This window comes from Eublepharis macularius, chromosome 13, assembly GCF_028583425.1.
Source record: "Eublepharis macularius isolate TG4126 chromosome 13, MPM_Emac_v1.0, whole genome shotgun sequence".
Classification (NCBI taxonomy): Eukaryota; Metazoa; Chordata; class Lepidosauria; order Squamata; family Eublepharidae; genus Eublepharis; species Eublepharis macularius.
The window spans coordinates 39,887,135-39,913,574 of NC_072802.1; the positions used below are offsets into that span (position 1 = coordinate 39,887,135).

Here is a 26,440-nt window from a genome sequence, read left to right on the forward strand (position 1 = left end):
TTATTTCATTTTTAAAATGTCTGTGCCAAATCAGTATTGGAACATGGCATTCAAAGTGGCTGGCCGGTCTGTAAAACCAAATTAACAATAAAAAGCTGGCTATAAAACAAGGGCAATAAAGTATTTGAAAGGAAACCACAACCCAACTATGGCAGCAGTGATTCAACAAAGTAATTGGAACAGGATTTATAAGGCAATCAGTTTAAAGGAGGAGGTTGAGAGCTGGTATGTAGTATTAGTGGTTGGTTGGCTTGGTGAACTAGGATGTGGGGTCTGGCATTCAAATTCATATTCAGCCATGAAGCCTTCTGGGTGACCTTGAACAAGTCACTCTTTCTCAGCTTAACTTACCTCTAAGTATCTGACAAAGGGAACTTTGACTCTCAAAAGCTTATATCCTGAAAATCTCGTTGGTCTTTAAGGTGCTACTAGACTCACATATTACTGTTCCGTAGACCAACATGGCTATGTGCCTGAGGCTACTTCACAGGGTTGTGAGGACAAATGGGGAGGGCAGAATGATGTAGGGCATCCTGAGCAGGCTAAAGATGGGTGGAGACTCTGCTTATATGCTCTGGTGTGCCTTTTTTCCTCTTAGTGCACAATATTTTTATCTCAGGTCCAGAGCTGTGCTTTTGCATTAAATATGGATGCAATGCAACAACTGCTGCTTCAAAGCTTTTAGAATATAGGGCATTTGTGTCCAAATGGCTCTGTATGCTTTTACATATGCCTGCCTCTTCTGAAGTCTCAATGAAGAAGGGGTAGATGGCTGTGCATGTCTTCAAAAGCTTTATACACATGCTGTGTTAGCCGAAAACAATATTCTGGAGTGCTATAGTCACAATTGTTTACCATCATAAACAGAATATTGAAATGAAAGCAGGTTTGTGTGGGACAAATGTAAATTGGAGGGTGAGGAGAGAACAGGGTTGAATGGGATGGCCCCTGTTTTTATTGCTAATATGTGCTGCTATTAGCAGCCAAAAATACCTTAGGGGGTGATTTTGAACTTCACATCTCTGCTATTTTGACCACAGACTCTCACTTTTAGTTTTGCTTCTTCCTTGTGCAAATAAAACTATGACACTTTAGTTTTGTAGCATTTTCCCTATAAAATATCTGATTTTCCAGCATTTTATGCCTTAGTAAATCCACATCCTACATATAAATGAAATATCTTATAAGTGACTTATAAATTGTGTATTTAAACAGAACACATGTAGAGAATAGATGTAACACTGTAAAATCAGCCACAAAAAGCAGAAAATTGAAATGGTTGGCATACAAAAATACAAATGAACAAAAATAAATGAAACAGGGAGAATTTACTGATTCCTAGCTCAGAGTTTCTACACCTGTTAATTTGGGGACATGATGACATCAACAAGCTTTCACAAGACAGTAATGTTGGTTTTTGTACTGCACTTGGAGGTTGCTATCACAGTGACCTGTTTTCCACATACCAAATGTTAATATATCTATTCTTTTCAGACTTAGCACTACTTCAGCCCCGCTGCAGAGCTCTCTTCTCTAGCATTGTGGATCCAAGAACTAGCAAATAGATGTTTTCCCCTATGTTTTTGATCTGTGGTGGCATTTTCATTAATGCAAGTCAGAGTGTTCATCTTTATATTGCAGAGGCAAGGTAGCAGGTTCTTTAAGATGATGTGTGTAAAGTGCTGTCGAGTGACAGTTGACTTATGTCATCCTCTTCTGTGCTTTTCAAGGCAAGAGACAAACAGTGGTTGTTTGCCATTGCCTGCCTCTAGGGCCTCTGGACCTTCTTTGTGGTTTCCCATCCAGCTAACAGCTAGGGCCAATCTTCTTTAGATCTGATGAAATCAGGCTAGCCTGAGCCATCCAGTTTAGGGATCTTTTTTTTTTTCAATTTTAAAAGTTTATTAACAATAAGTCATAACAACATCAACTGTAAGAGGATATATCATATAACAATACACAAAACGATTTCTGTATATACAATTGGGACATCAGAGGAGATTTCCAATACATATACCTTAGCTGGTACACTTTACCTAATCTGCGAACATACAAGCAAGGATGATTGTTGAACTACATCTCATGGACAAGATAACATAACTACTCCAGTACCACAATGGCCTCTTGATCACTCACACTTCTGCAGTTTAGGGATCTTTAAGGTTAAGTTGCTTTGGTGAAACTCTTTAAGTTGCTTTGGTGAAACTTGAACTGAAGTGTTCATTCCCAACTCACACACTGTCCACTTCATGAAGAAAATACCTTAGACGGAATGCTCCTCCCTTTTAGGTGACTGTCCCGAGGCTATTGAGTGAGCTTCATGAGTGAGGATTTGAACCTGGGCTTCCTAGGATCCTAATCTGACACTCTTTAACTACTGCACCATGCTGGGTTCCCTTTGTGCTTCCATGGCCGAATCCACATTACCTCCGCACATCCCGGTGTTGCACTAAATGTCCGCGAAACACCCGGAAGTATAGCGTCTTTCAAGCGCGATTTCTGATTCGCTATACTTCCAGGTGTTTCGCGGACATTTAGTGCAACACCGGGACGCGCGGAAGTAATGTGGATTCGGCCCATTTCTTTCCTTCTAATGATGCTGTATTGGAGCACACTCATATTTCTACTTCAAACTTACTCTGTGCTGGCAGAATGAAATGGAAGCTTATCTATGGTAAAGAGGAGGAGAAAGCCCCTTGCAAGATAAACAGTCTGCATCTCTGAATGCAATTCAGTTATTCCTCAAATGCCCTTAAAGAATCCAGGCTGTTTTCTCAAGGAAATGGTAAAAGGATATGTCTCTCCCTCTCCTCATTTGTTGTGGAGATTCTAATCCATTTTAGTAATAATAAGCACAGAACCAAGGAGTCTTGACCCAAGGGGGATTCATCAGAGGATGGAGAGAGACAAAGATGCCACAGATAAAGGACAGGGAGCCTGGGCTTTACCATTTCAGACCACATTGGTCTATGTGTGATCCAGTCCTTTATCGTGCAAAGAACAAGTTCCCTGCATATGCATAGCTGGCAAGTCAGGGCTGAGGCTAGACTGCAACTTCCCTGAATGCTAGTTTTCTATGTGCAAGGACTCTTTTTAATATATACAGAACGACACACTTTTATATGATCCTTCCACTTGCAGTAGGAAGTGATGCAGTCTCAGGGGCTTTTCACATAATCTGTTTGTAACAACTAGGTCTAGAACCTGGCAGTTGTCTAGGTAAAGAAAGACACAACAGTTACAGCCAAGGCAAGGATATTACTTATTTTATGTATATATTTATTTAAAACATTTATATGCTTGCGTTACTCCTGAGTATCTTGGGATCTAAGATAGGTTAACAACATCATCACTTCCAATATCACTTCCAAGGAGCTCAGGATGGGCTACTTGGGTCTTCCCTCCTTCATCATATCTTCAAAAAATACTGTATGAAGTGATTTAGACTGCCCCAAGATTACCCACTGAGCCTCCTGATGTCATGAATAGTTGGATTCACTCATTTTAAATGGAAGAGTTTAACCCACCTCTGGCCCCACATACATCTTCAGAGTGAAAACCCAGATCTGTATTGTCCTCCCCTTTTTTTCTGCAGCATCTTTTGGCTAAATGAGACATCAGGTGATCTGATCAGAGATGCCCAATGTGACACACAATAGGCAATGGAGAATCTGATTCCTGAATCATAGACATTTGGGAGATCTTTTGGTTTCTTTTGAATAGTCTGTTTCACTTGCCCGGAAAGGACTAAATGCCATTAATTTTTTTTAAAAAAAATAGAAGTGACTTGTGATCTTGCTGCTCTTTCTTTATGTATTCTTTCCTGCCAAGCCACATCAATTAAATGATCTAATCTTTACTACTAACGAAAATCTACTTTTACTTGTTGTAATTAAGAACCTGCAACCTTAAGGCTGAAAAACCATTAGAGTATTATAAGGGGGGGCGTGAAAGAGAGAGAGAGTGAGTGAGTAATTACCAATCTTATTTTGCAGTACAAACCTGCTATTTCAAGAGAGCGTTAATTGTTGAATACCCGGCTGTTCCAGGATTGGACTGCTCTTCAAACTGAATAGTTGGCAGCATTTAGATGCTTGATTTGGATTATTGTTTTAATACTCTCTCTCTCTCTGTGTCTGTCTTTTTATCAGTGCCAATAATGGTCACTCCTTGATTTGAATTAGCTGTTGACATTTGCATTTTTTCAGAAATGGCTGCAGGCTGGCCAACAGCCTAATCCTATGCATCTATGAGTTTATGTTGGGGATTCCTCACTTGTATTCAGAAGGTGCTGTGTTTGTGTCTGAATATGTGTGTGTGTGAGAGAGTGTATGCTGAGTAGGGCTGTCAGCTTTTCAACTGGTCCCTCTAGCTGTCCCTTTAATATCAGTTTAATTTGCAGCAGTTATCAGGGGATGTTATTTAACTTCATGCCATGAAAGCTTCAAGTGCTTATTTCCACTCATTAAACCTTTATCATGGCATTTTCTCCCCTGCCAAGTTGGCTCTGTGATGAATATATGTGAGCCACTCACCATTTATATATAATTCTGCAGTGGACATTGCATACCAAAGTTATATTTGCATTAAAAATCGTAATCACAGAGAGTGCCAGTGTGATACAGCAGTTAGAGTATCAGACTATGCCTAGGGAGACACGAGATTCTCTCTACACATTACTAAGTACCTAGGGATGCTCAAGAGCAGAATTGTATGTCTAGTCCTCAATTCACATGCAGGCTGTTCTTGCTCAATACACATGATTTCATGGGAGCTCCCTTTGTGTGACTGCAAGTGATTCCAGAGGTCACAGTGCCAATTCTGCTATGTTTTTGCTGTGAGAACAAGTACTGTAAGCTCCTTTGAATTGCCAGTTTGCATTTCTTTAAAGTGTGAGGAAGAGTCAAGAACTTCATTTCAATGAATAATAGATGTGGAGGAAACTTGGGATACTTTTAGTAGTTGTGGAGTAACTGATATCAAACGCATGATGCAGAGCAAACTGAAGTGTGATTGTATGATAGAGTGCGTGGAAAGTTGGAGGGGAGACACATGAAATGAGGTTCAGTTGAGCACTCCTAGGTACTTAGTAATGTGTAGAGAGACTCCAAGTCCATGTTGTCGCCTTGATGACGTTGGGTTGGTTCATGTTTTGTACCGTAACCTTCCTCACAGGATTGTTGTGGGGACGGAGGGTGGGAGACAACCATGTAAATGTCCTGAGTTCTTTGGAGGAAGGGCAGGTTTGAAAAGGTCTGAGATATCTGCTGGAAAGCCTTTGCCAGTCTGAACAGACAGTCCTAGGCTGGGTAGACCAGCAACCCGACTTTGTGTAAGGCAGTTTTATCTGTTTAAATGTTAGTGATAGGAAAATGTAGGCCTCTTTGATGATGGTTAGTGAGGTAAGCACTGCTCTCTCCTTTCAGTCTATTTCTTGCTCCCTTGGATTTCCAAGGTAATAATTCCGCCCTTTGACAAAGCCCTCCTCTGTTCTTTTATTCATCAAATACAATTGGGATTGTACTCAACAAAGAACAGTTGATCAGTATCAAAGAAATTAATGGGTTTTTCTTGTTGGCCTGACAGGTGTGTTGCCTGACTGCTGTTTGCAGATGGCGTGGGCTGAGAAAGGGGAAACGAACGACAACCAGTAGTGAATTGTCCCTCTTTCCTTTCAAAGAAATCAACCAAAAGCACAGATTGTTCATCTGATGTGCGCATTTAACTAACTCTATAACCTTTTAGTGACACATCTTTATCTTTACAAATTGGGCTTCAAGTATTTACCAATTTCTTCCCACCTACACATACCTACATTAGGGATTTGTGGATCAAATGTCTGAAAGAAAAAGAAATGGCATACTTTAAGTCATAAAATCTTCCTTTCTTGTTTCCCTTGGGGAGATTTTTAATTCATCATAGGTGATCAGAGGCAAGTGGCTATCAGGGCACTCTATTACTACCTTGTAGTTTTGCTTCTGCTCTGCTGCTAAACGGTCTCCTCTAAAACTCAGTTCTAATTCAGCCTTTTAAAATGGGTATTCTCTGCATGACAGCCAAGTGAATAATCCTTACTTAAATGTTTTTTAACCCCTTCCCCAAAATGTAATCCTTTATCTGTAGTGCTGAAGTTTGTATTACTACCTCGGGTCTCTACCTTGCATGTGTGAACCAGACCACAGTGTTCTGGGGGGAAATCTGGGGTTTCTTGAAAGCTTGTCAAGAGTTCCTCAAGGAGAGGTTCAGTACTGATAAACAAGCTTTCTTGAAGGGTGGCTTACCAAGTACAACCGATGTTTTCCTGAGGTTGATGTGGGCCATATTGGAAAATGTCATGTGGCAACAATGTGACCCACACCCCACATCACCTGAGGGAAAGCATTACGTGACTGTGCCACATAATGATTATCTATTCATAACAATGGTGCTAGCATCTCACACTCAACATCTCATTCTCTCAAAAAAGAAAATTCAGGAACTGTGATCAGGGTCCATCCCTGATAAATAGGACTCAGTTGGGGCATATCTTTTACACTTGAGGCTGCAGTGGAAGATTGCATTTTTCAACAATATCTTAAATAAAGCAAGCAAGCAAACATCTCTGCAAGTAAACAGCAAAACAAAACTACTAGCATAAAGGTGGCTGGGCTGGACTGAGTTAGAACATTTCCCCTTCGTGAGCTAGCTTCTTACTTACATATTCTTTTTTGATAGGGGAGCATTTAAAAATGACATTCTCCCCTTCATACACACCAGCAGTTGTGAAGGGGTACTGGCAACTCTACTACCTGGGACTTTACATCTCATTCTGCCACTTTTTGTTTGTTTGCTTTTCTGTGTCATAATTTAAAAGCAGGGGGCTCCCTGGTGACTATTTCAGTTCTCCAGTCAGCCTTAATCGCTGAGGATAATTAATAGAGACATCTTGCTCCTTCACAACAGTAAAAGAGCTTTGTGTAGGGAAGTGTGGTTTGTTTGTTGTGCACTGGGAGCCATTCCTATAAAAATATCATAAATATTGCTTGATCACGTCAGGTTATGATGACAGCTCATGGAATTTCAGTGGCTACATTGCCTAGTAACTACTGGTTTCCAAGTATCTTTGGAGTATTGAGAGTACAGGTTTGGCAATAGGGATAATATATTCTATTGTACTTAGAGCTGTGCAACCTCTGATGCCGATTGGATGAGGTGGTGTGATGACATGGGATGAACTGAACAATTTGCCATCCAGCGTCAGTGAAGATGAGACAGTGTCATTTTGGCAGGGGTGAAAACCTCATAGAGGACTGGAAAGAGATCCTGGGAGTCCCAGAAGCAAAATAGGTGTGGAGTAGATAGCTGAAGTAGATAGCTGGAGAAAGTTAAGTGTAGAATGGGGAGCTAAAGAAATGACAGAAAAGATACGTAGAAAATAGGCCAATTAGAGAATTTCATAGTGTCTCAGATGAGAAGGGTCTATGTACAATGGAAGATAAGGGAAAGGCGTACCAGGGATGGTGACAAGAGACAGGCTCACCAAATAATATGGAAAAGAAATAAGTTGTAATTTGAAAAGCAGGTACTTGAGGAAATCATAGATAGTGTAGAGACATGAGCCCTTCTCAGCTGATGGCTTTAGCAGTTGAGGCAAACATGCACTTGGGAAAGGAAGTGTGATGGCAGACCCCTCTCCTGAGAGCTCCTGAAGCATGGTGGCTATGTGGCTGGGTTGCAGATCAACACTCTGCTATTCAGCTCCCACTACTGCCCGTGAAATCTGCAGGTGGCCTTGGGCAAACCACTCCTCTCAGCCCCAGCTGCAAAACACTGACTTTGCGCAATGCTCTGAGTGTGGCACTATTCTGTCCAGAAAGGTGGTATATAAGCACACTGTTGTTGTCGTCGTTGTCTTTGTATGTTTATTTTACTCTGTGTACACAGTCTCGGTGCATGTAAGCTTGCTGCTCAATATGGAACACTTCATTTTTCTAGGGTTTCTAATCATATCCAAGGACTGTGTTCATGCAGTCCAGCACGCTTATGTCAGGGTTTCCTTCATCATATACACCAACACACACATGTTCATTGTAGCCCTTTATAGATGTTACAGTTGTACATACAGGGAGCTTGTCAACCATATTATCTTTGAGCATGCTACCTGAGGTGCTCTGTCCTGATATGTGCAGCTGCCATGTTGTCTGAAAGGGGCATCACTGGATTTTGCTACATGCGATGTTAAAACCCTGATTTTTCAGGGCTCTGATTAGTGGGCTGCAAAGTTGAAAAACTGTTATGTTTCCCCTTCCAAACAATGTTGTAATTGCATACATGAGGAGGATCTGAGCATGCATGCTCAGTATGCCTTCTAGTATGCATGAAATGTAATGTCTGAAAGTCGCTTGTTTGTGTTTGTTATCCTTGGTGGAAAGGAAGAATGTAAGTGTCAAGGAAAAGAACTGTGGGTTGGTCTTCATTATGATGAATGCCCCCGTTTCATTTGTTGCTTCTGCTAGGAACGGCTCTCCCAACTCGGGCAAAAGACATTGCTGATGACTTGAAGAAAGAGTTAGCTTTCCTTTCTGGTGAGTATGAAAAACTTTTCTCACATCTCCATTGCAAAGCATCTGACTTGTCGTTGATAATATTTTTATTTAAATTCTGTCCTGTGCTGCTGTTAGGATTGGAGTTGGTTATGCAAAAACACACTGTGAGCAGCAATGTAGCTAGATTCCTCCCGTTGGGTTATTGTCATGGGCTGTGGCATCTGCTTTGCATACAGAAGATTCCAAGTTCAATTTCTGCTTAGCAGAGTCACTAGTGGAGAGGACAGGACAGATCTGTGGTTTGATGTGGTATAAGGCAGCATTATAGGAGCCCTGACTCAGCAGTAGAGCACCAGTTTTGCATGTAGAAGATCCAGATTAGAATCCTGGGTGTCTCCAATGATCTCTGGGTGCACGTGTTGAGACAGATCTTTCGCTGCCTGAGATCTGCTGCCTTCCAGAGTTGTTTGCCCAGTTTCATCTCACATACCTCTGTACCTCTTTTTTTAATTTCTTTTTTGTCCCATGTAGGTGGGCGAGGGAAGGACAATGGCTGGATCATAACATTTCCTGAGAACTCCAACTTCAACCAAGTGCCCGAGGAGGTCTTAACAAAAGTTTTAACCTACTTAACTTGGATCCCAAGGTAGAAAACTTCCCTGTGGCTTCAGGCTTAATGCTGAGCTGCTATTAAGCTGTTATGTAATCAAAGCATTTTGCATCAGTGCCAACTTCCAAGCTGGTTATGAGAACAAGGGAAGAAACCAGAGTTCTAACCGGAGTGGTACTCCTCTTGTGAGTTAAATATGAGGCACAGTTTGTGGAGTCCCTACCCTGCTAACTTTGCATAGGGTATAGTATCATGACTCACTGCAGCAGATAACGCTAAGGAAAGAAGAACACCAAGGAATGTTGGATTGCAGGAATTCCCCCTTCATGTACTTGGGAAAGGGCAGAACTTGCGTCATTGTTTTAACTGAGGACTAGAATCTTGAGGGTAATATTTGAAAATGAACTCCGAGATGCTATGAAAATTTAGATTTACTTACTTGCTTATTTCATTTATTCCTCACTTCTTTCCCTAGTGTGGGCCCAAAGTGGTTTACTTTATTCTCCTGGTTTCCATTTTATCCTCACAACTCTGTGAGGTAGGTTAGGCTGAGTGTGTGTGACTGGCCCAAGGTAACTAACAAGTTTCCATGGAAGGGTAAGGATTTGAACCTGTGTTTCCCAGATACTTATCCAAGCTGTGGAAGAAGCAGTTTAAATTTTATTAATTTCACTTGCAGATATTATCAGGCTAACAATTACATTAAAACACTAGTTTATTTAACTCATCCTAAACACTATAGCCATGAAGAAAGAACAGTATACGTTATCCTAGGGGGAAAATAATTAGGATCAGATTACTGATGGAACCGATCCATTCACCTGATTGAATGGTTCAACTGTATTCAAATGCAGTAACAAGATGCTTAGATATATGTTATATAGGAGGTTTTAATATATGGTCTTTTCCGCACAGAGTTTTTTCATTGGTTCTGGCCCCATTGTGCATTGAGTTCTCGCTAGACTTCTGCATGCATGGTCAAAATACCCTGATTTAGCCTCCAAACTGCTTCTTAGAGATATTTCACACTCACACTTAGCAGCGTATCTGTCCCTGGTTTGCATCCCATGTTTTCAGAGTTTTCACATTAGCAAGGCATCCATGGGACGCAGAGCCGCTGTCAGTCCGGGTTATCCCCGATTTTTCTCACTGCGGACATACCGCGAATTTTCCCATAATCCGCTGCCAACTCAATGCTGATCCGATAAATCCCAGTGTGAACACTTTTGTCCCTTTTTTGCTTCTCTCTCCCCCCGCTAAGTCTTGTCGTCGGAAGCTGATTGGTCTGCATCTCCAGCTCCCCAAATGCTTCGTCCGCCATTTTTTCCCCGCTACCTAAACATTTCAGCGGTACATCTCCATTGGTGCCATCTCTATTCTTCTCTCCCCGTCTTTTGCATCCTGATAAGTTCGTGTTACGCGCCTCACATTTCCAACCCCCCCCCCTTAAAAAAATGTTTGCCTAGCGGTGAGCGATTGTGGTCATGATGAACCAAACGTTTCAGTGACAACCCCTCTCCACTCAAAACTCTCTGCATTTTGACAATTCAATCAGGAACCACCATCGACATTTTCCAGTAATGAAAAATAAAATTGGCCATAACGTTTCTGCGTTCTGTGGATGCAAAGGTGCATTGAGACATCTCCAATTGTGTGTTCTACATATTTTGACTCCTTTTTTCGGGATGGGAATGGGGTTGGGGCAGTGGGTGGTGCCCTCAAACGAGGTTCAAACTCACCCCTTCTGGGATCACGTGATTTTTGTGGACCAATGGGGTGCCATTATTTGCTGGGCGGGAAATTCAACTCCTGCGATCTGTGCCACCTCCGTGCACTGCTCAACGGTTGCTCAAGGAAATGGCTGCACTAAAACCAACCAGTGGGAGAGGGGTCTCCTGGAGGGAGAAGGAGACATTGGACCTCATTGAATTTTGGGGTGAGGAGAAGGTGCAAGAGGCACTATTGCTCTGTCACAGGAACATTGATGTTTTCGAGCGCATCTCAGAGCAGATGGTGGCGAGAGGCCATGCAAGAACCGCACTCGAATGCCGGACAAAAACAAAAGCTTTGAGACAGGAGTACAAGAGGGTCGCGGCACACAATGGAAGATCGGGAAATGCCCCTGCAACATGCCCTTTCTATGCACAGCTTGCAAGAATTTTCAGAGGGGATGCAAGCATACGGCCACAAAGGGTGGCAAGAAGTCTTAACCTGCAGTCGGTGAGCAATGCCGACCCCATGGGGGAAGATCGGTCGAACCATGGCGTTCCCGCTCCATGGGAGGGATCAGAGGAACTATTCACACATCCAATGGTCACTCTACATCTTCAGGCGGTCCCCGCTTCCACTCCCAATGATTCAGGTGAGCATGCAGTTTTGACCGACATGACTGGTCCTTGGTTGGGGTGGGTTCGCTGTGCCCTCCAGTGTGCCCCGCCTGGGCAGAACTTTCCCGGAGTCTCAGGGGCATTTTTTCCTTCTGCTTAGGATTTCGGGGATATGCTCAACGGATTGATTGTGTTTGGGTTATCACTGCAGGAGAGGGATGAGGCGCAAGTGGGGGGGCATTTCCCTGATTTAACTTTTGTGCGTGGAAGGATGTGTTGTTTATTCTGCCTATGGGGACGTATAACCAATATTGTGGAAATCCGCTTCTCAAGGCAAGCTAGCGGTGGGAAACGTTTTTTACTGGGGCTGGCGCAGGTTTCAGCAGAGAAGGGCTCTGTGAAAGGAGAGGGGGACTTCACCTTGATCAGCAATGTGCAAGGTATCCCAAAGGTGGTTGGGTTATCTTCCACCAAGCATTAATCCACACCTGACAATGGTCTGTAACGTCACCTCCCTTTCCCCCCCCCCCTGGAGAACCATGGTACATTAACTGTTTACCAGCCTATCACTTGTTTTCAATTACTGCAGGTTCTTCCACAGAACAAGAAACATCAATCGGAGAAGCCCCCCCAATGGACATGACCGATCCAGAGGATGAAAATGCCGCAGACGGTAAGATGCAGATAGAGTGGGGTGCTTGTGGTCAACAATCAATGCTGCCCTCCCAATGAGCCCTGGTATGCTCCGCTCCATGAGAAACATGGCTATAGTCTCAAAATAATTATCTGTTTGTGGGGGTTGGGCTACCATGGAAAATATTGGTGTAAACATCGTTCTGCTGATGTCAAGAAGACTTCTGTGAGCATGAATGAAGAAGATCAACTCATTCATTTTACAACCAAATCTTTTATTTCCAAGATCCAGATTTAACTCAGATAGAGGAGTTCCCGGAGGTGACAGGACAGGGTGCAGAGGATCCGCAAGGTAGGAAAGAGCTGAAATTGTGACCTCCACAAACTCCTTTGTAACTACTACTTGCATAACCACTGTCCTTTCCAACAGGAGATCTGAACAATCCACCAGCAGTGGAACAACCGCAGGTCCCCACGGCACAACTGTCTCCTGCTACACGCTTAGAAAAGGCGCGCACCAGAACCAGGCGCGTCTCTGTCCTCACCAACGTTGCAGAGAGAATGCTATCTCAGGCACAGAGGGAGGAACAAAACAACAGAAAGGAACGTGGAGAAATTCTGGAGGCAACCAGCCATTGGCGTGCAGCCATGGAATCAGAGACAAGATGGCACGAGGACATTATCAGGGAGGCAAGAGAGGATCGTAGGGCTTTTATTGAGGCACAGTCACAAAATATGGAGGGGCTTAATAGGGCTGTCGGTGCCCTCAGCTCCTTGACTGAACTCTTTGTCAGGGAGCAAAGAGCAGGCCCGGTTGCAGAAACTTCCCAAAATGCCAACAGCAAAACACGCGATAACGATCATGAGAAGGCACCACTAAGAAAAAGGGCTCGGATCATTAAAAAGAGAGAAAGATATGATCCATCCCTCTGAGCCCCACATGTTTTTCCGGTGCAGCATTTGGGTTGGAATCTGCATATCACACGTATCATTGCTGTTGAAATTATGTTTGTCACAGCTGTAATTGTGTTTTTCGATGTTGGCGAGGGGTTGACAATGGCCATTGAAAAAAATTGGTTTTTGTTTCCCACCGCAATCCAGGTGCGGTTTGCCAGATCTATTTTTTGACCACGGTTGTTTGAAATGTTGACCCATGGGAGAAACTACACAGTTTTAAATTTGTTTTTTATTCTTTTCAAAACTTGAAAGATTACATGTGAGGCATCATATGGACACTTAACTAACATGCATGTTAAATAAATCTTTTCTACATCTCCTTAAACCTTGACAGCACATTATCAATGTCGGACCTCAATTTCTTGTTCTCCTCATTCAAATTCCTCACATTGTTTTCTAGCTTCTTCACCAAGGCCTGCAGGCTGTCCATCCTTCTGTTGGTTTTCTTTGCTGTGGAAACAAAAGGTGTAAGCGCAGAGTGGCCACTTCTGTGTTCACAAACGTTGTAAGTCATTGATGGTTACTTACCGCAGCTGAGGCATGTTCCCACTGCCTTGTGAACAGTCTCCAGTATCTCAAGGGGCTGTTCCCTTGCCAAAGATGAAGAAGGCACATTTACAGTGTGTAGTGGACACCGCGCTTGAATGCATTCCTCACAGGGGTCACCTGAAAAGGGGGTTTGGAGAACTTGATTTAATTTTGTTCATTGTCATTACAGAGCACGTGTTTAACATGTGGCAGAATGACGGTGTAGTTAGTTCCATTTGTGTACCTGAATGCTCAGTCAGCTGTTCTGGTGGAATCACTGCTTGCTGAGGTGTGACTTCTTCATTGAACTCGGAGCAGTTTCCCTCTTCTTGCTTCACTGCCTCAGAACTGGGTTGCAAGGCCATTTCATCCATTGGCACGGTCACCTCTGAGCCTGTTTCCTCCGTGGGCTCCTCCTCCCCCTCATGTCTGTATGATGTTGCTGGAGAAACACATGAAGAGAATTAAAACATCAGTAAGAGCAGTATTGATGAAATGTTATGAACAAGGAATTCTGACTAATTCAAAAAATGGGGCAAGGGAATGTTGAAATGCTGATCACCCTAGGCAACCGATGCTGTATCATGTGTAGGGATTTAGGGAATGCCGTTTAGATTAGAAGGCCGGTTTGGGATCTTGGGCAGGGAGGGGGGGGAATACCCATGGAGGAATGATAAGGGCTGAGGTGTGTGGAATGCTGTTTTTACTTACCGCACAGTAGCCGAGTCATCTTTAAGAGAACACATTAAAAATATGTGCCGACATAAACCATAAACCTTTCCCAAAGAACAGAAACAAAACAACTTTTAAACATGGTGGGATAGTCTTCAAGGACAGGGCACAGTCCCAGTGCCGTTCAGTGCCACGTGTTCCTGTGTTCCATGTGCTGATCCCAACACAGCATGCCTGTTCTGGGGTTTTTCCTTGAAAACTTCCATCCAACATTCCTCTCATTCAGGAAATTGGTGCCTTGTACCAACATACATTTCCATCTTAGTGAGGGGATTGGGATGGGTGAGGGGGGGGGGGAAGACACGGTGTTTGATGATGGTGCAAGGGGGGCCCATCTCACTTAAAGCATGGTGAAAACATTTTTAGAGGTGTGCCTTCACAAAATAAACATCCCACAGTACTTCATTTACCTTCATGGTGGACTCCAAAACAAGGTGCCCCATTCTTCAAACAATATCCATGTTTCTATATGGAGAAAAAGGAATTCATCTTCCCAGGTAGTTCAGGGTGGCCTTTTGTAATCAAAATGCTGCCAACTTTCATGGTGCCTGCTCCCACCTGTCCTAACTTCCTCTAACATGGTTCAGGCAGATGCCGGTTGGGTGGTCCTTTTAATGGACTGAAAAATATGTTGTTCTTGGCACCCTCTTTCTCCATCATCTCCCACGTTGAAAATAAGAGAGGCTGGTCGTTCTGGGGTTAGGAATATTGCATGAAAGATGCCCAGTGACATCAGGGGAACGTTTCCTACCTGTCCTCCAACCCCCCAAGCAAGCACCAAGGCAAACCAACCTGGAGGGGGGGGGCATTTGGTTCCACCTCGAAGGGCGGTTCTCGTGCCACACAACTTCGTGCCTTTAACTGTGCGGTAGACCAGACACCGTCTACATTGGTGGTGGGGGAGAACACCAAAGGGCATCTGGAGAGCTGGGTGTGATTCCCCACTCCTCCGCTTGAAGACAGCTGGGTCACCTTGGCCGAGACACAGTTCTTTGGAGCTCTCTCAGCAACACCCACCTCACAGGGTGACTTTTTTGGGGGAATAATAACAGTTAGTAAACCGCTCTGAGTGGGCATTAGGTTGTCCTGAAGGGCGGTATATAAATCGAATGCTATTATTATTATTATAGGGGAAAATAGGGCACAAGTCACCTCACCTTACAGAGCAACCCAAAACACAATTGCTATAAGAAAGGATTTTTTATGTCACTTGTTTGAATATAAAAACCGGTGGGTGCAGACCTAAGGCCGTGACAGCATTCCCTCAACCAGAGAGATAACACTACGTAATTCACACACAATAATCCCCCGATCAAAATTGCTGGCAGAATTTGTGCATGCTATTTGTGTTATTTGGTGTTGTGGGCTGCTTTCGTGTCCTGTTGTGCCCACCAAATGGGAACCTGAAAGACCTTAAAGAAATAATTTTTTTTATTTCCCGTAATAGAGTTTGGTTTAATTCTGCACAGTATGGTTAGTTGTGTTATGTACTGCCTGTGTTATGTCTCACACTGTCCTTCTCAATTTTAGTTTGAAGGAGAGAATGGTTTTTTTATAATAGAGTACTTTGGTGTGTGGTTGTCATTTTTCCTTTGTTCTGTAGGTGGTTCCCATCGCAGGGAACACTGTGGAAGTGTGACGTTGGGGGAGGGTGTTTGTGGATCTGATGCTGTTTCACACGGATAAGCTAGCATTCAACAGTGTGCTGACCATCTTGGCACCCCTGGGCTGTGCAATGATGAACCCTTTTTTTCACTTTCTCTCTTTGTGGAAACCCCTCCTGCTCACTTGATGCCCACCAAACAGAACATTTCTTACCATGATGTTATAAAAATTTATTTCAAAACAGGAATGGAACAATGAGAATTCACTCATTAGATCATCATTGAATCTCTAAACAAAGCTTTCTAACAAACCATGTTTCATAGGAATCCAGCACTTGCAACTGAATGCATGACACATCCAATCAAGGCAAAACCAACAAGAAACATTTTTTGAAACCGTGAGTCCAACCTCTGAACATGCAACAAGTTCAACCACAGATTTTTTCACAATCAGACTGAAGAGTTTTTTATATTGTTAGATTTCTCTGTTTCGAAACATGTGGCGTGCAAGGGCATCGCGCACCAACTTCCCCTCCTCCCGGTGCCTTCTGTCTCCCACAGGGAGTTCAAGAGATTCCTCATCCACCTCCACAGGCCTCATGGGAGAATCATCCTCTGGAATGCCATGACCTTTCAATTCACAAATGTTATGTAGCACCACACACGCGGTAGCTATGCAGGTCACATTCTCCTCCGCAACCATAAGCTGTGACCTCAAACACCTCCAGCGCCCCTTCAAACGTCCGAAACATCTTTCCACTATGGTCCTAGCTCTGGTGAGGCAGCGGTCAAAGTATGCTTCTGCGGGAGTGTGGGGCCTATTGAAGGGCTTCATCAGCCACCTTCTCATGGGGTAGGCTGCATCAGATATGATGAGTGGTGGCACGGTTACACCCTCTATTGTAAGACTGGGGTTGCCTGGCACAAACACCCCCGCATCCATTGCCGTACAAATTGCAGAATTCACAAAAACAAAGGCGTCATGGTTCCGCCCACTCCAGCCAACCTCTGCATCAATGAATCTTCCAGTATGGTCCACCGTGCCCTGGATGAGAATGGAATTGAATTTCTTGCGGTTGATGTACTCCCGTCCACGGCCTTTAAATTTGCAAATGGCAACATGGGTGCCATCAACTGCACCAATGCAATGAGGAAAGCCAAGTTTCTGAAATCCAGACATAATCTGCAATGAAAGAGAAAAAAACAAGATTGCTGTTAGAGAGAATCCCCTCTTTCTCCCACCGCCTATATTCATAATCTCCTCACTACAGCGCTGAGGCAGTCTCACATCTCCAGAATCCAGAGGAGTTAGCCATAGTCTGTACTAGTGAAATAAAAAAGAGTACAGTAGAACCCTCAGCACTTGCAAATTTTACTGTAGCTCAAGCTTTTGAGAATCACAGTTCGCTTGTTCAAACGCACAAGAAAAAAGGGAACCGCGACTCTCGAAAGCTCATGGCACGATAAAATTGGTTTAAAGGTGCAGCTCATTGCCTACGTGTCAGCAACATAGTTTTTTGTGCTTCAAATTGTAATCTTTGACCAGTACAGTTTGAATGGAGACTGTTACTCTGGGAGATGAGTGCGTACTCACCCTCGCCACATCAGGTCCAAGGCACACGACTCTACTGAGTAGCTCCAATTCTATCGCCAAGCAGACCTCCAAGACGATTCCTGCCACTGTTGAAATACCCACTCCGAATTGGTTCATGCATTGACGGTAAGTCGAACAGTTGGCAAGATACCAAAGTGCTATGGCGACTCTCATCTCCACAGAGATTGGATTGCGAAGTCTGGTGCGCTGACGGGAAAGACGGTGCCCTATGGAATGAACCAATTCATTGAAAGTCTCCCTGGTCATACGAAAATTTTCAATCCACAGCTGGTCATCCCATATGGCAGTGACGAAATTGTCCCACCAGTCCCTGCTACGGGGATAAATCCAGTAGCGACGGGGGACTCTGATTCCGGCTACAGCGAGAAAACGTGCTCTGTTCATTGCTGTTCTCCTTGTTCTCCATAAAGGCGGAGGTATGCACCTCAGTGCAAGTGATTTCCTAAGCATTCTCCTTCTTCTAACCACTCGCATCCAGTAACTGTTGCAGGCATCGATCGATCGCTGAATATAGATAAAGATGATGTGAAGCAAGGCCAGTGCCAATGCTCGGACCGCAGACATAATTCAGCAGAATAAAATCGGGCTCAAAAAATCCTCCGCAATTCCAAAGTATGCCGTGAGACAAATGTGTTCACAAGAGTGGAGAACGCACAGTTCCAAGGAAAACTCCCGCCCAAGTTGGCCAGCCTATCATCGTGGCCACATTTTTGGCGGGAGAAAAATCATGACTTCCTAGAGGGGAGGAAGGACATTTGCTAGGGATAGTTGTGCTTGTGTCTTTTAGGGCAAAGAGCATAGAGTAGACTTGCAGGAGCAGATTGACCAGTTCTTCCACTCAAATGTCGCGATGACTACACATGTGATGGAGCAAAATTAAGAGGGGCGGATTACAGTGGATTGATGTGTTGACCCCCTCCCCAGTCCAGTTTTCCTGACTCTGAAACACCTAAAAAAAAAAAAAAAGCGGTATGTATGTTTTGTGAAGTAGCGCTTTGTTTTATTAAAAAAAAAGTACTCGGTCCCGTTTTTTTCAAGCACAAGGAATGCAGTCAGTCTAAAGCGTTGTGTGATTCTTTGCCCTGTCAATTCGCACACGCACCACTGTCTTGTTCGGTTCCCACAATTTCTTTCCCCTTTACTAGTCACGTGATGGAAAAGAAATCGAGTTTCACGTTCATCCATCCACGAAAGAGTAAAAAACGGTGCGGTAGGGTAGGAAATCTTGTCCTAGATTTTTTTTTAAAATGGTTTATCTGTGTTCACCACGAATTAAACAAAAATACACTTCAATGTCACAGTCACAAGTCCACACGCTTCTGAGAAATTATCATAAGCCTCCACTTGATCTGTCCACCAAAATAAATTTTTACTTGAGAACATTCCATGTTTTTGGCGGGCACTAAGACGATTGGCTAAAATCGTTGAGGGGGCGGGCGGATGAAATGGGAGACCAATCACTCTTGAGAGAACTTTTTGGAATTTGTGTGTGGCGCAGTTCACTTGGTGCAAAATGATTTCCCGGCGTCATGGAAATGTCTGGGAAGTGGAGGAGGTATCTCTTCTTCTGAGGGTTGTTCGGAGGAGTGGGCATGCATCTCGGTTAATGGCCAGCACGCAATCAAGCAACCGCGGCATCTATCGATTTCTTTCAAGAGTGCTACGCAGTCGCGGATTTCATCGAACGGCCAACCAGTGTCGAAGCAAATTCCAAAAACTGAAGTCCGATTTCATTTCATCAATGGAGGCACTGCAATGCATTCCTAGAAGCAGTCGTAGAATTAGGGTGCACAACGCGATGATGCTAATCTGGAAGGCGGCAGGGAGGCCTCGATGTCAAGAAAGACCTCATGATGGTGAGTTTTTTGAACCCCCCCCCCTTCCATGGCGGACCATGCAAGTCCCCCATGTTTAATGACACCTTTTTAGTGGCATGTTCTCAAAGAGACTTCATTCCTCATTAACAAATGGGTGGTTTTTGAAGTCAACCTTCTGTTTGTCACGCTCTAATTTTAATCTTCGAATTATTTGTCACGATTGGAAAGCCATAGAGTGTTCTTAGAGAAATACCATCTCCTCAAAAGCATCTTTCATGTTAATATGCAATTCCCCCGGTCACCACTTTTATGCTATGCATCCTGTTTGATCCCTTTAACTGAATGCCTGGATCATAAAAAGCAAAGTAAGTAAAGGGAAACATTATCAGGGCGATCATTCCGTTTTTTACCATTGTTCAAATGATTTTTCATTTCAGAGATTATCTGTGAAAGAGCAGTCAAGATTGAAGAAACTTCATCTGAGGATGATGAGAATTCAGAAACTGTTGCAGTGGAATCATCAAGTGCAGCAGAATCTGATGCGCAAGCCTATGCACCTCTTGGAGTGACAACTGAAGACCCAGCAAAGATCAATACAGCAGCAGTTCCTCAAGGTAAGTTTAACTTTTTATGTGATTGTCAGCTTACTAGAGTTTACCCATGGCAAACTAATTCAAAAACCATCGCCAGGATTCTTAGGAAGTCATGAACTCCAAACAAAGCCACCATTTTTAATTTGTTTTTTGATCCGTCATCAGATCAGAAAATGGTGCAATTTTAAAAATTTGCTTTCTTGTCCAAGTACTTTGAGAAGTGAGTGGTGTATTCCATGTACCAATAACAAGATCATTAATTGGAATTCTGCTGTATTAAATCACTAGCTTCAGAGAGAGAAAGAACAGATGACAGTGGATCTCATTGCCTAGAAACTGAAGAAACCGTAATCGTTATATCTTCCGGCAGTAGTCACGAAGAAGCAACTGATGACATGACTGCTCCTGAAACCATAATGCCCGGAGATGTATCTCCACAACCGAGTACCTCAGGTAATTTTTTGTGTGGTTCACACGTGCCATCAAGAGCTGCTCTGAAAATTGTGGGATTGCATGAGATTCTGCAGGAATGAATGGCCATTATTTTGCCAATCAAAGCACTATTGCCTGGGCAAAATACCATCAAGGTAACCAGATCCACTCTCAGCTAAAACAAAACATATTTGTTCTCCATGATGACTCCTTTGAAGGTGAGTAGAGTACAACTAACACCTTGTCAACGTTTCTTGAGTGGTACGTGAAGTGAACACGATCTCTTGATATAGCTCTCATCACTAGAAAACAATTTCAGCCTTTATTTTTCAAGGGTGTTTAGCAGTGTTCCCATTATCTTGTTTCCTTTGTTTTTTCCTGTGCCTAAGGCTGTTATCTTCTGCGCGGTTTCTCCGGCAGAAAAAATTGTCTCTGTATCAGCAGTCCAAAGTCTTCATAACCCAAAGTGGTGACTTATCTTCCATCCTTCATCATCGTGAATGTAAACAATGCCCAACATGTGGTGATGAGGAGATCAGTTCATTCCTTGAACAAAACACACTGCGGCTCTAAAGATGTCAAGCATAGGCTCAAACTACAGCCTTGCCAACACTTGCACAACCTTCAGATGTGGGATTCCTCTGGAAATTTCTAACAAAACCTTTTCTCTTTCTAGCTTCTTTAGCAACACACAGTGGTGCCGCAGTGAGAAAGTATGCCATGAGCGCTGAGCACAAACTTCACATAATTGAGGAAACAACTTCTTCTGATGCTGAGGATGAGGACAGAAACGCCGTTGAGGAAGGCAGAACCGAGGATGCAGAGGGAACTCCAGTTCTCTCATTTTCCACAGGCACGTTTTAGCTATGCCACATTTGAGTGGAGTTACATTTTTCGCTGATTTATTTTGCTGGGTGACACTTCAATATCTGCCTAAAATATTGACTGACTTTAATTTTGCAGGTGATACTTCAGCGGGAGGTTTGCGTGACATGATGCCAAATAAAGACCAATCCGCTGATATTGGCGAGATCTATCGTAGTATGCTGGGAATACAATCTCTATGTCTATCAAGAAGTAAGTATGACTATTCCAAGGAAAACTTGAGGCAGAGTTTGGTGTGGTGTTTCTGATCACGCGGCTCAGATCAGGCGCGACAGTACCAATCCCACATCACGTATGGAAGTCAGTAGGGAAACATTCACCGAGTCATTGATATGTGGATTCATAGATCCAGATAAGTCATCAGTTCTAGTCTGTGGTCACATAATCAAATAGTGTCCGTTCAAAACTATTGACATAACCGATGTAATTGAAGCACATTTCATGAATCACTAGACTATTTGGCAGATGCAAGTAGGCACAAAGGATACATTTTTCATAGGTTTTGAACGCGTGGTGGGTGCAGGGTGGATTCAAACAACTCCTTCCAATATGTGGATGCAAACATCTCCCCCTGGTATGCAGATCAGTCCATCCCTGTAATGGGTCATAGGAGTGGCCACGTTAGTCTGCGGTTGCAGAATAAAAGAGACTCCTCCGGCACCTCCGAGAACAACCACTTCCAATGTTGCGGATTCCTTTGATAACCAGGGCTCTCCCCACCAGATAAAGTTTGACAAAGAGAACTGTGAACACCAAAAGCCAAAATATCGGCTTTCGTGGAACACACATCTCTCCGTCAGATGCGTCCAGTGGTGAGAGCTATGTTTCTCCACAGATTTTGCTGCATTAGTTTCAGTTGGTCTGGGAGGTGAGGCCATACTCTTTTGCAATTTGCAAACATGTAGTTATAGCTTGGGTTCCATGTACCTTATCATGGGCAAAATGATCTCAATATCATAAGAATATGGTTGCATTGGCATATCAGATGGAAATGTAAGCATCTACCCCACAGTGTCCACTCCTTTTATGCACCTAACCATTATCTTTTGACCCACTATGCAACGTACAAAGAGCGCAACTCATAACGACAACTTACGCTTAAATTAAATGGGTCAGTATCAAGGGTACAACTGGACTCTGTTTGATTTTGTTTTCTGGAGCCATCTCAGCACCACCAACCGTACCTGGTGATTGTTTTGTGGATATTTTCAAACCTTGAAAAATGCCAGGAATGGCCTTCAAGTTTTCCACAAGGATTAAAAAAAATTGTTTGTCACTGGTGTGGTTTTGATAACCGCAAAGTTCTCGCAATGTCGAAACCCATCTCTTCATGAAGAAATAAATTTTTTTGCTGTTTCTCAACAGTGGGAAGATACCATGAAAGAATATGCCGATTGGAGAGAAACAATAGAAGCCTTCACAAAGAACTGAGTTCTCTAAAGAAAAAGGTTTCTGCACTTGAGCGAGGTCATCGTAGCTCAGGATCAGAGCAATCAGGAGATGACAAGAAGAATTAGCCAGTGTTATGTCAGCTTGAAGAATGTTTAAGCAATATTTTAGTTTGTTTCAGAAAGAAAAAAAATGTATGTTTAAAAATAACGTAATGGAAGGAAAGATTACAATTGACAACTCTCACATGTCAATTATTTCCAGTGCTTTATGAATCATGTTGAAGTTGTTTGCAATGTGGATAATAATTTCTCATGAACAGCAAAAGCAAGATCTTATTTTCATTTTTTTCTAATCACTGTGTGGTTCTAATGTCATGCAAAATTGGAATTTTGAATCAGTGACAAGATTTTTGTTCCTTGGTGTTGGGAAGTCTGTGTTATTTGTTTCTGATAAATAAATCTGTTTTCAATGTTAAAAAATAAGACATTGTGTGTGTTAAACGTTGTTATGGACTGAGAATTTTTCAGAGGTGTCCCCGCAGTTCACGAGCAATCTATTTATTATGCTTGACACTTAACATCTATCATGGCTCGGTTTCAATAGTTGACAAGGCCGTATGTGTCTGTGATGGGTAAACATGAGAACACCTCAAGATGTTAGTTAATTGCAGCAGTTAGGCAACCACCCCACCGGTCCCTATCTTGGGGAAAAATTGAAAAAGATGCCACACAGAGTCATTCATAACATAGGTTTATGTTGTTTCCTGAACTATCAGTCCAGTGGAGCAAGCAAACATGGAACAGTTGTAAAGGTGAAAATCTATTGACATACTGTTACTGCATGACAGAAATCCAGGGAGAAGCCGCAGCTTGCAGCAGACTCTAGAACCATAAGTTGACAGACCCACACGTCACCTCCCCTGGCATCCTCATCTTGAATTTATCCACACGGTCAAAAGAAGCCTGTTCCCCTGATCACACTAGATGCAATAGCATCTTTCATGTTGTGGATCAAGTCACATAGCAGAAACAAAAAGAGGACCCACAAGTGACAAAAGGCACAGATGGAACCAATGGTCATATGACATGCTGCTTCGATGCAGGAAGTGGGAAAGCAAGTCTTGAAGCATCTCTGCCTCAATGCTGTCAAGTGGACTTTTAAGCTGTCTGTCGTGTGGCAGAACGCACAGTCTGCTGCATTTCACATTGTAACATGAGGATCAACAACCTTGGTCCCATCTGTGCCGTTTGTCAGCTGACGTTCCATGTCCACTGGTAGTAAGAACTGACAGATGACTTGGTCATTAGCCACCCCCCCTCCCCCTTTCTGGGCAGAGTGGGCAGGAGAAGGTGGTTGAAAGTATAACTTCTAGGTGGGAGGGAACAAATATGAGACGTTCCACCACACGCGGTATAAATGCGTTATTGCTGGGACATTCTCCCCAAAAGCATCCAACAGGAGTTGAATGAATGGCCTGTTTGATGAACCCAGCTCACCAGGAGCATTACGGGGATGATCCGCAGACACACTTTTCAAGGTCCTCTGAATAAGTAACCAGGATCATATTTAAACCTTGGTCGCTGTACTGTGATGTCTGTGTTCAGCATGCACTCACACACTTTTATTGGGCGCCTGCAACTCACGTATGAATCCCACCCGTGACCCAAATTAAACGAGCAACCATGCACGGGGGACTCCTCTCAGCTAGATTCCACCTCTGTATTAAAGGTGGGGTTAATGAGCTCTCTTTGGCAAGAGGGGCACTAAGCTAAAGAACGGCGCGCCTAAGAAGACAGCGGCTATGGCTGGGAAAACAGAATAAAGCGTAGGAAGAGAAAACTCAAACCCTTCTCTCTAGCTTGCCTGCTGACGCCGCAGGCGCGGTATTTAAAAAAACAAAACAAAAAAAAACCCCGGCGAAACGTTTCCACGCATGCGTGCTTTTTTGGATAGTTTTGTTTTAATTGAGAGCCCGGAAATTCCGCGGCTAAGACGGGGTATCTCTGGTAATGTGAAAAAAATCTCGGGAGGCTGATTCGGGGATTAGTACAAGTGTGAAAGGACAGGGGGGAAATCCGCAGCCGCCTCCATCGGCGTGACTTCTACTTGACAGCGCGGTAAACACCGAGTGTGAAATATCTCTTAGACTCTTTTGTGTTCCACATTGAGAAAGGCTGTATCTGCCGCAGAATCTGTCTTTCCCTGGCTGTTCTGCATCTTTTCTCCCTGTGCAAATACCCCAGTTTCCCCCCCAGCAATTTAACCTGAGGCTTTTTTGAAATGCAGAATGCTTTCTTCACTGTGAGGCCTGGCCCTGGCCTTGCCTATTGCCCGCCCCTTTATTCCCCTGCATCCTGATTTTTTTAAAAAAAGTTAAATAGCAATGTTGCAAGGTTGGTGCCTTAAAGAAAAAAAAACTTGCAACTGTGTGTGTGTGTGGGGGGGTGGAAATTAAAAATTTTCGCCTGTGCTACCTGTCCTTTTAAGTCTATCCTTTTTTGTGTTTTTAAAAAAATTAAACAGTAATGTTGCAGTGTTGGTGCCATTAAAAAAACCTAGTAAGTTTCTTTAGCAATCAGCAGAAGAAACTGACCCAGCTTCAGCCAATCAACTGAGAAAACTGACCAGTCCTCAGTCAATCAGCTAAAGAAACTAACATGGTCTCAGCCCATTAGCTAATGAAACAGACCTGTCCTCAAGGCCAGGGGCAGAAACAGGGCATATCTCTAGTGCAAAAATAAAAAACAGACATAACTTCGGTTCGGCTCCCTCAAAGTGCAGAATTAAAGAATCAAAGCAGTATGAGGCCAGAACTGATAAATAAAGCAGATCCAATCTTCATAGGCTGAATAGCAGAAAGCCCCATGTAAAGTTCACCATGCAGAAGAGGTTGCTACTTTGCTTCCTGTTCCCATATTGTAAAAGGAGAATAAACAAAGGTGAACAATTTGCAGCTCTATGCTTCAGAAATGCCTGCAATGAAGTCCAAGATTAGATATCCAGAAGAAAGTATTTGGGGTTGGGCATCCACAGATCTGCCATTGCTGTGGCATCTAAATAGAACCTCTATATTCAGAAGCACTATATCTGAGTATCAGGGAGGGCTGTTGCCTGACCTGCTAATTGGCAAGAGAATGCTGGTTTTGAGGGACACGAGAGGAGACATCTTTGTCGATCCAGCAAGTCACGTCTTGTTTTCAGTGTTTTGCTACTTTTTCAGTGCAATCTTACGCAGAGTTGCAGCCTTCTAAGTCCATTGAATAGGCTTATGAGGGCGCTGTTCTGCTTAGGACTGCACTTACAGTCTAGCTAATGTTTCATTCTGACATGACCAACAGTGGCCAACCTTGTGGTGCTGTCATGTACTGCCATGGACTCCGAGCATTTGCACATTAGAGATTAGTGGCTCCTTTTCACTGCCTTCCTGCATCCACAGTCTCACAGGGCTGGTGGGAGCATGAATTGTGAGCTGGGCCAGAAGTGTTGTGTATGATTCTCCTGCTGAGGGCTGGTGCACCAAAGGTGAGGAAGGATATTTTGGCTTTCAGTACAGTGGAGCATGTCCTCAGCTGAAACTGCTTCTTCCAGCGCCGCCTTTTTATGATACAGCCTGCTATTGCTAGAGTGTACATCCAGGGAGGACCACAGGAGATCAACTACCACACCTTAAAAAGTGAGTGTGGCAACAGGGCAAAACTCAAGGGTGTGACCGTGTCAGAGTGTGCAAGGACAAACTCTTACTTGATGACATACTCTTAGGGTCAGTCTGTTGCATCCAAAACGAAAAAGA

At 43.5% G+C, this 26,440-nt stretch overlaps 3 protein-coding genes across 3 annotated transcripts in view; all 3 read left to right on the forward strand.

The window, feature by feature from the left end:
- Positions 1-26,440, forward strand: part of MCF2 (MCF.2 cell line derived transforming sequence) — a 105,305-nt gene that overhangs the window by 10,498 nt on the left and 68,367 nt on the right. Inside the window, exons 2-3 of the mRNA XM_054996769.1 lie at positions 8,496-8,564; positions 9,057-9,171. Coding sequence (XP_054852744.1) covers positions 8,496-8,564; positions 9,057-9,171 — 184 coding nt within the window. The remainder of the gene's footprint in view (positions 1-8,495; positions 8,565-9,056; positions 9,172-26,440) is intronic.
- LOC129341528 (uncharacterized) lies at positions 10,172-14,576 on the forward strand. Its single transcript, XM_054996772.1, has 4 exons — positions 10,172-11,497; positions 12,052-12,135; positions 12,382-12,447; positions 12,526-14,576. The coding sequence occupies exons 1-4, from the start codon at positions 10,993-10,995 to the stop codon at positions 13,026-13,028; spliced, it is 1,158 nt and encodes a 385-aa protein (XP_054852747.1). The 5' UTR covers positions 10,172-10,992; the 3' UTR covers positions 13,029-14,576.
- Positions 14,620-23,132, forward strand: LOC129341529 (uncharacterized). Its single transcript, XM_054996773.1, has 6 exons — positions 14,620-19,387; positions 19,786-19,962; positions 20,230-20,394; positions 21,050-21,226; positions 21,337-21,450; positions 22,624-23,132. The coding sequence occupies exons 1-6, from the start codon at positions 19,045-19,047 to the stop codon at positions 22,773-22,775; spliced, it is 1,128 nt and encodes a 375-aa protein (XP_054852748.1). The 5' UTR covers positions 14,620-19,044; the 3' UTR covers positions 22,776-23,132.

Coding starts and splice junctions, on each gene's coding strand:
- LOC129341529 (XM_054996773.1), top strand. CDS start 19,045: ATGATTTCCCGGCGTCATGGAAATGTCTGGGAAGTGGAGGAGGTATCT. Junction 20,395..21,049: donor TCCACAACCGAGTACCTCAG/GTAATTTTTTGT, acceptor TTCTCTTTCTAG/CTTCTTTAGCAACACACAGT. Junction 21,227..21,336: donor AGTTCTCTCATTTTCCACAG/GCACGTTTTAGC, acceptor TTAATTTTGCAG/GTGATACTTCAGCGGGAGGT.
- LOC129341528 (XM_054996772.1), top strand. CDS start 10,993: ATGGCTGCACTAAAACCAACCAGTGGGAGAGGGGTCTCCTGGAGGGAG. Junction 12,136..12,381: donor GGATGAAAATGCCGCAGACG/GTAAGATGCAGA, acceptor TTTATTTCCAAG/ATCCAGATTTAACTCAGATA. Junction 12,448..12,525: donor GGGTGCAGAGGATCCGCAAG/GTAGGAAAGAGC, acceptor CCTTTCCAACAG/GAGATCTGAACAATCCACCA.